Source organism: Cynoglossus semilaevis, chromosome 11 (genome assembly GCF_000523025.1).
Source record: "Cynoglossus semilaevis isolate Cse_v1.0 chromosome 11, Cse_v1.0, whole genome shotgun sequence".
Lineage (NCBI taxonomy): Eukaryota > Metazoa > Chordata > Actinopteri > Pleuronectiformes > Cynoglossidae > Cynoglossus > Cynoglossus semilaevis.
This window is the reverse complement of record NC_024317.1, coordinates 6,924,762-6,938,300: the sequence shown is the minus strand read 5'-3', so window position 1 is coordinate 6,938,300 and position 13,539 is coordinate 6,924,762. Positions and strand designations below refer to the sequence as shown.

At 38.8% G+C, this 13,539-nt stretch overlaps 1 protein-coding gene across 7 annotated transcripts in view; it reads right to left on the bottom strand.

The window, feature by feature from the left end:
• Positions 1-861: 861 nt before the first annotated feature.
• acap3b (ArfGAP with coiled-coil, ankyrin repeat and PH domains 3b) overlaps positions 862-13,539 on the bottom strand; it is a 43,094-nt gene continuing 30,416 nt past the window's right edge. For 2 of the 7 annotated variants that reach the window (XM_025059998.1, XM_025059997.1), the window contains 15 exons: positions 11,772-11,884; positions 11,520-11,571; positions 11,322-11,422; positions 10,624-10,735; positions 10,307-10,539; positions 10,129-10,198; positions 9,902-9,996; positions 9,606-9,826; positions 9,237-9,329; positions 8,991-9,092; positions 8,397-8,620; positions 8,146-8,255; positions 7,751-7,861; positions 7,588-7,649; positions 864-1,560 (listed from right to left, as the gene is read on the bottom strand). In XM_025059998.1, the coding sequence (XP_024915766.1) occupies positions 1,334-1,560; positions 7,588-7,649; positions 7,751-7,861; positions 8,146-8,255; positions 8,397-8,620; positions 8,991-9,092; positions 9,237-9,329; positions 9,606-9,826; positions 9,902-9,996; positions 10,129-10,198; positions 10,307-10,539; positions 10,624-10,735; positions 11,322-11,422; positions 11,520-11,571; positions 11,772-11,884 (1,926 nt within the window). In that variant the 3' untranslated portion in view covers positions 864-1,333. Of the gene's footprint in view, positions 1,561-2,391; positions 2,442-4,840; positions 7,650-7,750; positions 7,862-8,145; positions 8,256-8,396; positions 8,621-8,990; positions 9,093-9,236; positions 9,330-9,605; positions 9,827-9,901; positions 9,997-10,128; positions 10,199-10,306; positions 10,540-10,623; positions 10,736-11,321; positions 11,423-11,519; positions 11,572-11,771; positions 11,885-13,539 lie in introns of those variants that run through there. The other 5 variants (XM_025060000.1, XM_025060002.1, XM_025059999.1 and 2 more) reach the window with 5 other exon arrangements.

The window sequence follows — 13,539 nt, the reverse complement described above, 5'->3', positions numbered from 1 at the left end:
TTTTCAAGTTTATTACAGGACATATGATATACGTATGAAAAAAACAAAACGGAGGCAAGTGAAAAAAATAAATGTGAAAAACAAATGTCTTTGATGATGAAGACAACAAAGACCATTGATGTATATTTGAATTACACTTCTCCTTCATCTTCTTGTTCTCATTATATTATTACTGTTATTGTAGGATAGATTGATTCAATTCCACTTTAAACTGACCAACTTAATTTTAAATGCTAAGAAATTAAAGCTATTTAATAATTGATACCAGCAACACAAAATTGAACCCAAACAAGTTCCCTGCTTGGTCACAATGTCTTTTAACTCATATTACAAGTATAATATGTCACCTTTTTCTTTTCACTGTATTGCTGTATAAAACTTGGTCTGCTCATTTGTCCTTAGCAATGGACATGAAGTGCAGCATGAGGCCTGGTACTGATTTTAAAAAAGGTTGTTTTAAATGGAGCTTATGACTTTCTATAACCTCAATCTAAGACATTCATTGATGAAACATTTAGAACATATGAATAATTTCTATGTCATAAATGTTATATTCATATTTTACATTTTTAGCACTCTACAAGTCTCATTCATCTTTTGCCAATATGTTGTTGTGGTATACAATGCAGTATCATCTAACATCACAGCCGTACATTTTTTTTAACCTAGATGGACTAAAATGAACCAGCTTAATCTAATTATTTAAATTAGAGTTTAATAACAATTTTATTTTACCAAAAGAAATGAAATCACACAAATCAAAATGTATATATATTTGAATAATGTCTTGTTTAACCAATTGAAAAGTTATTACTTATTAAAAACCTGCTCAAAACTGGGGCTCTAAAATGTTCCTGCAATTTTGTTTTTCTAGCTTCAGGTAAACTTTGTATTACTAGCTGTGTTATCAAAGAACAGATCGAGATATGATTTCAGCTACATATTTTATTTTTGCAAAAGGTAGAAAACAGAATTAAATATATATAAACAGTGTTTTTCTAGGTTTTTTTTTCTTCTGCCTTCTTCAGAACTGAAGGAAGAAGGTGGAAGATCCCCCCCCCAAACTTGTATTTATGCAAATTTTCTTGTCTGAAAAAGAACGAAATAACTGAATCCAAAATATGTAGACAAAATGAAAAACTTTTACAACAAGACAAATAAATCACTTTCTTATGCTTTGAAACACAGGCCAAGTACTCAAGCAGATGTTATAATCACTTTTAATAATTATAAAAAAAATATTTCTTTTGAACCAAAGTATTTCATACTTTTATGTTAGTTAAAACGACGATGATAGCGTTGATGCTGGGTCTCCTCCACTTTCATTTAACAATCACACTACTATGTTTTCATTTTGTATCTTTGACTGAGTGGTTGTGGTTTTTGTACAACAAAGTCCAACAAGTTTTGGATCTTGAGCATTTAATTCAGATGTTCCACTGTGGTCACTATGCACTCCTGCATCGTGGCAGAAGTCCAAACTCTTTCTCATCAGCTTCTCGGGCTTGTGAGACGTGAGGAGAGGAAACTGGCAAAAGTCATCAGCACAGGAGATGTTACCTGTAAAGAGCCACAGCTCACATGAATCTGGGGAGGTGTCAGACATGGGCACTGTGGAGACTAAATTGGTTTATCCATTGAATTTCACTTGCCCTCCACCTTAGTGACGCTTCAAAATTTTCAGGCAAACCGATAAGGAAGAAAAAATGATTAGTGCAGCCATGAAACAGCAAAGCCCTGAAACATAAGCCTCAAGATGGAGTTGGATTGTTGTGTTTGTCTTAGTTCATATAAATGTATTCCATCAGCATGGTGCCCTGGGGTGAAGGAGTCAATCTCCGGTGCTTAATGATAGTCTGTCTAAGTGGAGTGTACATCCTTCCTCCACTACACGTGACAGAGCCTTGAAGAACAATGAGTAGCATACATGATGAATAATAGAAGAAATATTTTACAACACATTTTTAGACCAAATGAGTTGAAAACTGTGTTTGTTTTCTTTTTAATTTGGGGCACATTTTGGAGCTAACTTTAAGATATTTTTAACAGGTCTATTTGCTGTTGTCTGCTATATTTTAGAGTTACTATAAATATGGTTGTATGCAGTCTTTTGGTTTGTGTGAATATAACATGTTCATCTTGGTCTGCTGTAAAATAACTAAAGATTAAAATAAAGAAAATAGTACATAAAACATCTCAGGGAGACACCTCTACTCCCAATATCATTCTGTCTTAAGGCAGGAATGGTTTGTGTGTGTGTGTATGTGTGTGCATCTGTGGCAGAAAATGTAGCTGGAAGAGACACCACAAGTTCCCCTATGATCACCGAAGCATAGCATCACACTTTCACCCTTAGACCCTCAATAACAAGACGGCCCAGGCTTCACTCACTCTCTCCCGGCCGTCCTTAGGTTTAAATCTCCTGCTGCCTGGGGTAGCCCCTGTGGTAACAGAAGCAATCACATGTCAGTAATGTGAGGTATTTCCACACATCTGTGAAGTGTTCTCTCAGAGATCATGTAAGAAAGATGATGAGGTTACATAAATGTGTGTAAACAACAGGGAAACTAAGTGTTTGGGCCACATGTCTAAAAGCATTCCTATTCATTAAACAACTCATAGCGGGTAATTGTATACACACCTCACCTGCATATACCATTGTTGGAAAACAACCTATTATTTTACCAAAAGTATTTGTAGAAAGAAGAAAGAACACCAAACAGATTATAGAGTGAAAAACCTGTTTTCTCTCAACAACCGGCAACAACTGTTCAGATCAAACCACTTCAAACCCCTTCACATGATTTGCTTTTCTTTCTTTTTTTTAAAAATTTGCCTTCAAGTTGAGAGAATGTGACAGAAAGTAGGTGCGTGAGAAAACAGAAATCAGAACGACAAGCAGGAAGCTGTGTTAGTTCATCAAGATTTTCTCCTTTTTATTATACACATTTTGTGACTTTTTTCCCCCTTCAGTGCCTTGAAACACTAGAAACAACTTTTCCAAAGATGCTGAAATCTCAGTAAATAGAAGAACTGTATTACAGGTCTGTCTGATGGGTAGTGATTTTTTTATAGCGTAAAAAGACAAACATAAAATAGATCAGACAGTTCGAAGTTTAATGCTGAAAGGCAGGCAGTTGACTTTCAGCTAAAATACATACGTGTACTATTTACATGTTTTTTTTTCCAACAGCACCTTTAACAACTCTGACATCAATACACACATTGGACACAACATTTAATACTTGTGCCAGACATTGGCCACTAACAGTTTGGTCACAGTAGTTTCATGTCAGACTGGTTCTACTTTAACTACTGAAGAAGCTTATCTGTCGTTTCTAAACCTGTAAGCTGAGTTGTATATCTTTGCATCAGTTAAATTGTTTTTTCTTTTGACTACTCGGTTACATCACAAACCATGAAAGGACTATGCTGCATCTACTCTGGACAGTTTCAGAAGAAGAAAAACTGTAATAATTTACAGGAATGTCAGACAGGTTTCCTTGCAAAATCTTTGGCTGTGAAAATGAAAAACCACATTTTGATCGATGACATTGAAATGTAACAGCCAAACAACATATAGCATACGAAAAGAAGCCATTGCAGCTCTGACCCAGTGATTTAAATCTGAGTAAATCAGTAGAACCATCTCATCATAGAGGCCTCTTCAGTTCTGGTAGTCTATGATAAAACCCAGGTTTTTTAAAAAAAATTCTAATGGTCTTTTTTTGAGCTCCTCCACATTAACACCTATATTTAAATTTAACCTATGGTATAGTCCAACTTCTACTGACTGACCAAAAGTTTGAAAAAAACAAATCTATTTTACGTGACCTGTAGACAGCCATAAACTTCTCATCCAACAAATAAACCATCTCGCATCAATCAATGCTGCCGCCTTCTGACTATGTTAGCAAAGTCATGACTCTGGACAAACGTGAAGCAGTGGCCAACTAAAAACCTCTAATGTTCTTACTGTAATGTATGCTTTGAAGAAGTATGTGTGTGAAACTGCAGAAGAAGTTTCACTGGGATTATTATGGAAACAATGTTCAACTCCCCTAGATTCTGGCAGAGCACTTAATAATAATGCTGTCACTGTGAACCTGTCAGTCTGAACTTTACAACAATTTTTACTGTTTAAAACTAATGTGCTCAAAGGAAACTAACTACTCCTTACAAATACTGCGGTTATTCATCCACGGTAACTTTGCAAATGGCAGAAAACAAGGACATTAAATATCTGTGACCTAAATGTGACTCTAATGTGACACACATTAGGCAATATAGTAATGACCCCTCAGGTGCCTCCCTCCCCCTTTGTTCGTTAGCTCTGGGCCACCAGCTGCAACCTTGTTGGGAAAAAAAAGGTCTAAACTCAGGTGACATCCAGGTAACAAACAAATGTTGCATATCTGCAAAAAAAAAGAAAAAAAGGCCAACTTGGTCAAAAATATTTGGAATGCATTTGCCGATTTTATACGTTTGCCACTTTAGGTTTACATCCATTTTGTCTGGACAAGATAATAACAAGCAGTGTTGCATCTTTGCCATGGTCAGCTATCAACAAATTAATAAAATTTCTCTGGATGTCACCTCTCTAGGTAATCCTGACTGCCAAAGATTATTTACTGGAAACAATTTAAAAAATGACACACTGCTAGTCACAAAAAATGTCTTTGTTTTAACATCTTTGAAAGTGTACACAAATAATTCTAAGGCTATCCTAAAGAGATATGATAATATGTTGTTCTAACCAACAGAAGGAAACACTTTTTTAAGATCAAAATGACAATCATTAAAATAATGTAGACAAATACTGCAACCTAGAATGCATTGCACCGGTCCTTTGGTGAGATAAACATAAATAAGACATTAAGTTACATATACAGTAACGAGTGAACAAGAACAAGGTAAAAATACTAAAAAAAAAAAAAAATTTTAAATCTAATACCAAAGTTAGGAAAAACGCACATGTTCTTTTTTTCTTGTACATAATGTAATGATCATACAATTTAACTGTCTCTCAGTATTCCTTGATACATGCACTTTTTTACTACCTCTTCACTCACTCACTCACTCACTCACTCACTCACTCACTCTTACATTCACTCACTTTCTCACTCACTCGCCCACATCTTCAACTGTTTCCACCAAGTGCTACAGTTCAGTCGTTGTGCAATAAGGAAATAACATCTGGTCCAACGTGTTTTTAATTTCAACCAGTCATGCTACATGACATTTGAGGCATTGGTGGATTCCAAATCATGTTTGACTCACATGTGTAATTGGAACAAAGGGGCTGATGTTTTAGGTCTCTTGAACATTATTCTAATCAATTTAACCAAAATAGCTGCAATAGTGGTAATTTAATTTAGGATATATAGTTCAACGTAAATTAATATTACTATAGTAGAATTATAGTACAAAGAGGTAGAGTGGTACAGCATACATGGATGACTCATTGAAAATTGTTTATTTTTGGAATTGTTGTTTCATGTATTTTAGCTAATGTTTTAGCCATTAGCCTGGGTTAGCTTGTGGAACAGCGCAACCACTTAGCAATGTCGTTTTGAGAGCAAGCCTTTGAGTCATACATGAACCTGAGGCCTCATGTAACAAGACCTTTGTCGGAGACACTTTATTATATTATGAAATATCAAAGGATAATCAATTGGCCTTGAAGTATTTTTTACTTTAGTAAACGTGGACTTGATTCAGAACAGTCTTTTAACCGAAAAAGAACTATCAGGTCCTGGGTGACTTGCAGCTAAATCAATTTTAAATTAATAGCTGATTTGTCAAAAAATATGACTTTTTAAACGATCTGCACTATCTCTTTGCTCCAGTTTAAACAATTAGGTTTCTGATCCCAAAAAATAGTTACATCTAGGGCAACTGGAAACAAACCCTATTCTAAGGAAGGCAGAATGTAAAGTCACAACTTTAGATTCCGCCTTTATGTTTCTGGTTCTGTAGAAACGTGACCTGTAGAATGTCTGTTGGCCAATAAACCTACAGGATGAAACAACAACTACATGGAAAAGACACACAGATGTATATTAAAACAAACTGCACCACTTGATAGAAACTGGGCTTTACACAGGTAGGGGTGACTAAGCCCTTCAGTGTCTTTATCACAGTTTTATACTCCTCCGCCCCTCCTGGCTCTGTTTTTACAGGAAACTACTCTGCCCACCTTTACTGTAGCTTGTCACTGTTTTTTTTCTAAGACCAATGGCATGAATACCATTATGTTCACCTCATGCTACACGCACAAATAAAACATTACTGATAGAACTTCTAAATACATATATATATACATCTCTGACTGAGATGAGACTGATGTCACACACATGGATCTTTAAAGTATAGGAGGTTTGATGGATTAGCTCAAAGGATAGCGATGTTAGTAAAACCACACCCTCACACAAGAGATCACACCAGAATGTGGTACGTAAGAGCAGGGTTCCCCAAAGTGTAGCTGCCTCCCACTAGTGGGCTTTCAAGGAAATGCAAGTTGTCAACAGGATAGTTTTTTAAATAGGTTTTAATTAACTATTGAGGGCTAGTTTTAGGGAGGTGGGCCAAATGTTAATAAATCACAATATATAATTGTACTGCAGTTTAACGTGTCACACTACACACGACATTTGTATGATTTAAGTTTTGGGGGTGCCATAGATTTTATATAAAAATGACACCTAGCCATCGTATATCAAAGAGCTTAGCTGGCTATTTATATAAGTAAGTATTTTGTTGCCTTAATGACTAGCTTCTCTTCAATTAAAGTTTTGCTTTTTTTGCTTTTTAATAAAAGACAAATTTTCCATGTTTGTGGGGGGTATTTATGAACAGCTTTTGTATTTCCCTCATCTCAGGCCCAAAGAAATGAAGCTTATGTTTGCAACATGATAGCTATGCCCATTTCTTCATATGTGATCTATGTATTTGCTCAAGTTTTAGCATTTCTCATGGCAACTGCACCTTTGGGAATAGCTGCATCATTAAAAAAAACTTTTTACTGAAACACAGAGAAAGCACTTCACTGTGTTTGTGTGTGCATGAGAGAGAGAGAGAGAGATGGAGCTAGCATTGCATGGGTGGTGCTGAGAAATAGCAAGCATAAACAAAGTGGTGATGCGAAGAAAGGGTAGTGACTGTATCAGTCAGTAGAGTTTAAACAGGTCCATTAGGGGTCTCCCTGTGACGCCACACACCCAACTGATGAGCGGCGGTACGTCACTCTCCTCTTTGATGCCCAAATGAAGTTTTACATAAGCCATGATCTCCGATATGTAGCCAACAGAGCTGAGATCAGTGTCTAGGGGCAACTTCATCTAAAGTTTAGATAATGTTGCCCCTAGTGGTGTATATGGGAAAAGTATAATCCTTTAGATTCTAAAGGATTATACTTTTTCCAGTCAAGAGGGATCTACACCATAGAACACTTTGAACATGTAGAGGGCACAAGCTACTCTTACTCCTGGATACAGGGTAACTAGCATTCATCTATTGTGAGGCAGATAAATTCCTGGATGCATTTCTTATACTGCTGCTCAGTGGGGCTGCTGCTGGGGTATTGACCTGGTTGACCAAGCGGAGGCTCTGCCTCGCGCATCTCCTCGTTCATCCGAGCCAGACGCAGTCTGTAGAAAAGAAGCAAGAAGAGGAGAGTGAAATAAATTCAAACAAAAACAAAGAAACTATTTTGTTGTGAAAGTAGAAGAAGAAAAGTCAAAGTATTCACAATGTGACAATGTCGGCATTTGCAGCCTGCACGGCAATACTGAGGGGGTCGTGACCCTGCTCGTCCACCTCTGTCTGTGACGCTCCTCTCTTCAAGAACAGACATACCTGACTGTTGGGAAAATGAAGACAGAGCACAATGAGGAATTGATCCAGCACAAGAAAAACAAACAGATAAAGAGGAACTGCCGCTGACTGTGGAACAATGATGACATACAGTGCAAATCAAAAGGAGTTTATACTGGAAAAATACACGTCACAGTACTAAGTGTATTAACACAAACTACCTGCCAATTCTGGTCTGTTTCCACACTTCACTGTAACGTACCACAAGTTGCAACATGTCCTGAGGGCTGAAGAGATATCATTCCTCTTACTGTTTTTCCTCTGACTCACCCAGTGTGTCCCAGGTAGGTAGCATGGTGCAGCGGGCCTCGGCCCCTCATGTCTCTCTGATTCACATCAGCTCCGTTTTGTAGTAGGAACTCACAAGCTATCAGAGAACCCTGACAAAGATCAGACAGATCAGGATTTCAGCCTGATTGACTAACAAAAAACCCAAAACAATAGTACAAACCTCACTTACAGAAAAGGTGTTAGTTTATCCGAAATTTGCGGCCAAAAAAAAAATAAACACAACATCTCACCCCCATGACAGCCTGTATGAGCGGCGTTTTTCCCTCTTCTTCCTCACTGGCTGCATGAACATCAGCACCGTGCGCTATTGCCTCGGCCATGAGCAGCAGATTGTGCAGACGTGACGAGCGGTAGAGGAGCGCCCCTGGGTGCAGCTCCCTCGGATCCTCTAGGTCTGAAGACGTTTCCTGTTCAATCTCCACCTCACCACTGGACGACTCCTCCGACTCTTCCTCTGTAAATGAGGTAAAGTAAGTCATTTTTTAAAAAAATCAGGGATTGAATGCAGAACACTTTGGTGTTATAAAAACTACAACAACAGCATCGTTCATTCTGACATGCATTCTCACTGAAAATGACACTGTCCAATTTTCATCTGTATCCCTGCAGATTAAACAGCTCCACATCTATGATCTCAATCACTTGTTCCACCATCTCCCACTTCTGCTCTAACAGATAATCTTGTGACTATACCGTTTTATGAAGTGTTAGCTAATGTTGATTAAACCAGTTTGAGATCATTTCCAACTTTTCATGCTGGAAACGCTGTGGTAATATGCTTACTTAGCCTTTAGCTCACACACTAAACGCACTAACTCACACACCTTCTTCTGTGACGCTGTCCACCACCGAGCCAAACACCAGGATGTCAGTGCTGCCGTCTGTGCTTCCACCAAGGCCGCTGTCACTGCTCAGACCTGCAGGGCCAATCACAGCCAAGCCACGGACACGTTAATCATTATACATCGCACAGAGTGGATTAGACACACATGTTCAGTGGAGAGTGGTACGCTCTATGACCGGGGTTAAAAATGCAGGCTGGGATCTTACAGTCTACAATGATGACTTACTGCGAGGACCAGAGCCGGTGTCAAAATAGGAAAAGAGTGAGTCGAGTTCATCTGGACAGAACAGAGAATCCCGGCGAAACTTTGCTGCAGCTGCTGCAGAACAAACAAAAGAGATTTTAGTCTTTTAGTTTGTGTTTTGTTACATGACCTGATATCTGTTATAACTATCTTTACTGTCTCTCTGAGAACTGGCCTTTAAGGCTGTCATCATACAATATAATATAAAAAGTGCAATTTTTTTTTTCAAACATTAACTTGGTTAAAAGTAATACCTTCTGTCTGGGTACTCCTTTATGTCCTAAACCTTTTTACTCTACCAGGTTAACTGTGACAGACAGTGTTGACCTCATCACATATCAATGGACTGACCAGCTGAGAGGTTTGCAGGTGAGGCGCTTCCCGGCTCGTATCGGTGATACTTCCTGCGAGCCTTGTTAGGGGCACGAACAGAGCTGCTGTGTCGTTGGCACTTCTTCACAGTCCAGGGGCGGGACTTCCTTTCTCCTTCCACCAACGCTTCACTGCCACTCATCTTCTTCAGGAAGCGTTTCTCCACATATTTAGACTTGATCCAGGCTTCTTTCTCCTGCCTGCAGGAAAATAATCTCACTCAGAATATTTATTTATAATTGTTTGTTTGTTTGTTTGTTTTACCAAAACTCCACCTTGAACTTGAAGGTCCAGGTTTCTTTGCTCCTAACTCCTCACAGGCTCCCTCATAAATCTGGTTGATTACAGTGTTTCCTAATTCACACATCAGCTACAGGTCAGTGGAAAAACAGAGGACAAAGTGAAAAAAGGAGAAGAGAGAAAGAGAAGGATTGATAAAATAATATTTTAATTTAGAGAATAAAATAAGTTTTAAGTCTGAGACTAGGATGAAGAGTTTTACCTTCAGTAACTCTGGCTCCCATGAGTCTAGAGTCAGGGAGCGAACTTTAGAGAGTTGGACGCCTAAACTCCTACAATGAGAGAAGAAAAACAACTGTTTTATACTGTAAATAGAGAACAAGAAGTAAACTGAACTCACCCTCAGCTCAATCACAAACTCTCAGCGTTGGCGCAGGTACCTGTGGATGCCCGAGCACTCGATGCACAGCAGCACTCCCAGGTTGATGGAGGCCCAGCATGGTGAGCTCTGGCTGCAGTCACAGCACAGCTCATTGCCCGGCAGGCTTTGCACCCTTTGAAGTAGGCTTTCTCCTCCAGCTCTCACCCCTTTATCACCTCTCTCCCCCCTCTCTCTGGGCTCACTGGCAGAGTCGATGCTGCTGGTGGAGGGTGAGGCTGTTCGGTCCAAGCGCTGCACAGCGAAGAGGAATTAGGTCACTCACAATAAAAACACTTCTCAGGACCAATATTTTTTTAAACTTGACTCTGTTCATACCTCGATGTAATAATTGTCAGTGATGTCTTTGTAAGCAGATGCAATGCTCGCTTGAACAGCCTGGATCCAAGCCTGTCGAAGCTTCTCAGACTCTGCTTGCAGCATACAGCTCCTTTAGAACCAGAGGCTGGTTTTAGAATTGCGGCTTTAAATATCACTAAACAGACACATGCATGTATACAAACACACTCAACAAATCTTCAACAAAACCCTGTCCAAACTCTTCCTCTCACAGGGCCGAAACTGAACTACATCTAGGCCTGTTTCGAAAAGATCAATGGCATGCCATTACATTAAAAAAAGTTAAAAAAATTACAAAAATCTAGTTGTATACTTTCATTGTTAATAATAATACTGCCTTTCATGCCATACATTTAAAATTCACTACTTGCATTTAGCTGACATTACTATCCAAAGCGACTTGAGTGAGTAGGTTTAAGTATATGGTTCCACTAGGGCTCGAACCCATGACCTTGTGCATGTAAGGCAGACATGGAAGGCAGTGTTATAACCACTACACAATAGGACCAGAAAGCCGCAAGTAATGCCAACCTTTTTTTTACAACTCCATAACATCTGCCATAAAACCTGTGCCAATTCACCATGTGGACTACTGCTGTGATGACCCGGGTTTAAGAGACAAAGACAAAAGTTTTAGTAGTTTGGTACTAACCCTATACACCAACACACACACTTACTTAGTGGGCGACACCACCTCAAAGCAGAATCTCCTCTCATTATCTTCACAAGGTTTGACCGAGCACAACCTGAGGTCCTCCACGACCACCGTCAGAGCATCCTGATGTTGACAGAGTTTAAAAAGGTGACAGAAAAACATAGTTACCAAAATGGCTGAAAATGCAACACAACAGCACATTTTAACAGCCCAACTGTACCTTCAGTTTCTTTTGGTAAACCAGCTGGCTGTTTTGAATTGAAAACCATCGCCTGAAAAGAGGACATGAAATAAATTTCCTTCCACTTCATCAAATCTTCCGAATGTTGAAATTCTATAGTAGTTAGACTTAAAAATGACTTAACAACATTTTGGAATTAATTTAAGAAGGTTCTTTAGTTCTGGTGGTAAATGGTGAAATCCAGGATTTCTCTGGACTTTTTATTTTAGTTCTCTTCTTTCTTTCATTCACCTGTTCCAGGTTTTAAAGGCGTTGCTGGCCCTCTTAAACAGGTAGCCTTCCATGACCACTCCATTGGGCGCGTCCACGTTAAACTCCAGCCTGGGGTCATCATAGGAAAAGTCCTGTAGGGAGAACATACACTGTTACAGGACGGTTCTCCTTCCAGAGATTCCAAGAAAGATCTCTAACCCAAGTTTTCTTCGTAAACACAAAGTGATGAGTAAAAAAAGAACATCAGGCCTTCTGTTCATGTTACTGTAAAGCAAAAACTTATACTTATAAGTTTAAGTTTAAATCAAATACTACAGATGTGATAGATGTAAGATCTTTAAAACTGCTGGTAGAGTCAACACTAGCTCACAGTCTGATGATGATAGAAATGAGATGTGCAGTCAGAATAACAGACGGGTTCTTAGTTGACAAATGAGATCAGGGAGTAGTGTTTATGGATGATGCAGATGCTGTGCCTACCTGTAAGTGAGATAATGTTTCTAATACACGAAACAACTGAGCTTCTCTGCTAAAAACGTAAAAGAAAGTCCACAAAATCATGTCGTCATGATCTCATCAGTAATGACATCATAACGCGTAGTTCTATCTTTGAACCTGATCTTTGAAAAACACCTATTCTCCCATCTCAAATGTGCTCTGTGTCTTCTCCACCACCAACCAGCTGCTCCTTAGTTTACTTTCACAGGTCACGTAACCCTTTCAGCTGAAACCTCGTGTCTGGAAAATGTACACAAAGCTGGATTTCATCAGGAAGATCTCATCTGGCTGAGACGAATAAAAGAAACACGTGATTTAAATGTCACTCAACGACAAGGTCAGGTTACGGGATTGTTTGAAGGCTTTGGTTTGTGGTAAGGTAATACATGACATATGGCAAACTGCTCTCACTCTCTCTAACACACCCACACACACACACACACACATACACAAACAACACTGAGCTCATTTACAACAAGTTTTTCTCTTTTTTTTGTCATGACATCTGGATAACTGCAATGATAAATAAAAAATATTTGTTATTAGACATAAAGATTATTTTCCTTGAATGGTCAACCAAACATTAAGATTTTTGATGCTGATGCTTATTTTAATTTTTTTAATTTTTATTTTTGGTTCAGATACTTTCTGTCCTACCATTTACATTTTGTTATTTGTTGCAAAATTCTGGTAATTGCATATTTCAGGCAAAGAAATTCACAATATTTTTAGAAAATAGGTGAAGGATGTAGGTTATTTAAGGTACAGAGAGTCACACTATTGTTGGCATTGAATAAAAGACGACTTCTCTTACCAGAAACTGTTCCAGTCTTTCAAAGATCCACATTTTTATCACACAGCCGTCCAATAGCATCTTCAGTTCCGTACTCACAAATAATAACTTAAATTAAATTAATAAATATATAAATAAAATATAACGCGTTAGGATTTTGTCATATTATGGGTTATATTCCGGCTGGCACATACATGTGCGAGCACGCCTGTTTGTGAGCGTGTGTTGGCAGCTCGTGCCTTCACTGGATTCGATGCCACCTGCTGTGTGTGTGGATCATTATCATACAGCTGCTTTAGAGAGGCAGAGAGGGAGAGAGAGAAAGGGAGAGAGGGAGAGAGTTTCATCCCACAGCAGCCTGTGGCCTGAGGCCTCTGTCTCCTCCTCCTTCTCCTCCTCTTAATTTGGCCCTGACCCACACACGATTTAGGACTCCCCTTTAACCTCAGCAGCTCTTCTCAAAGCCACGGTGTTTTCACTCTCTTCCTTTTGCAG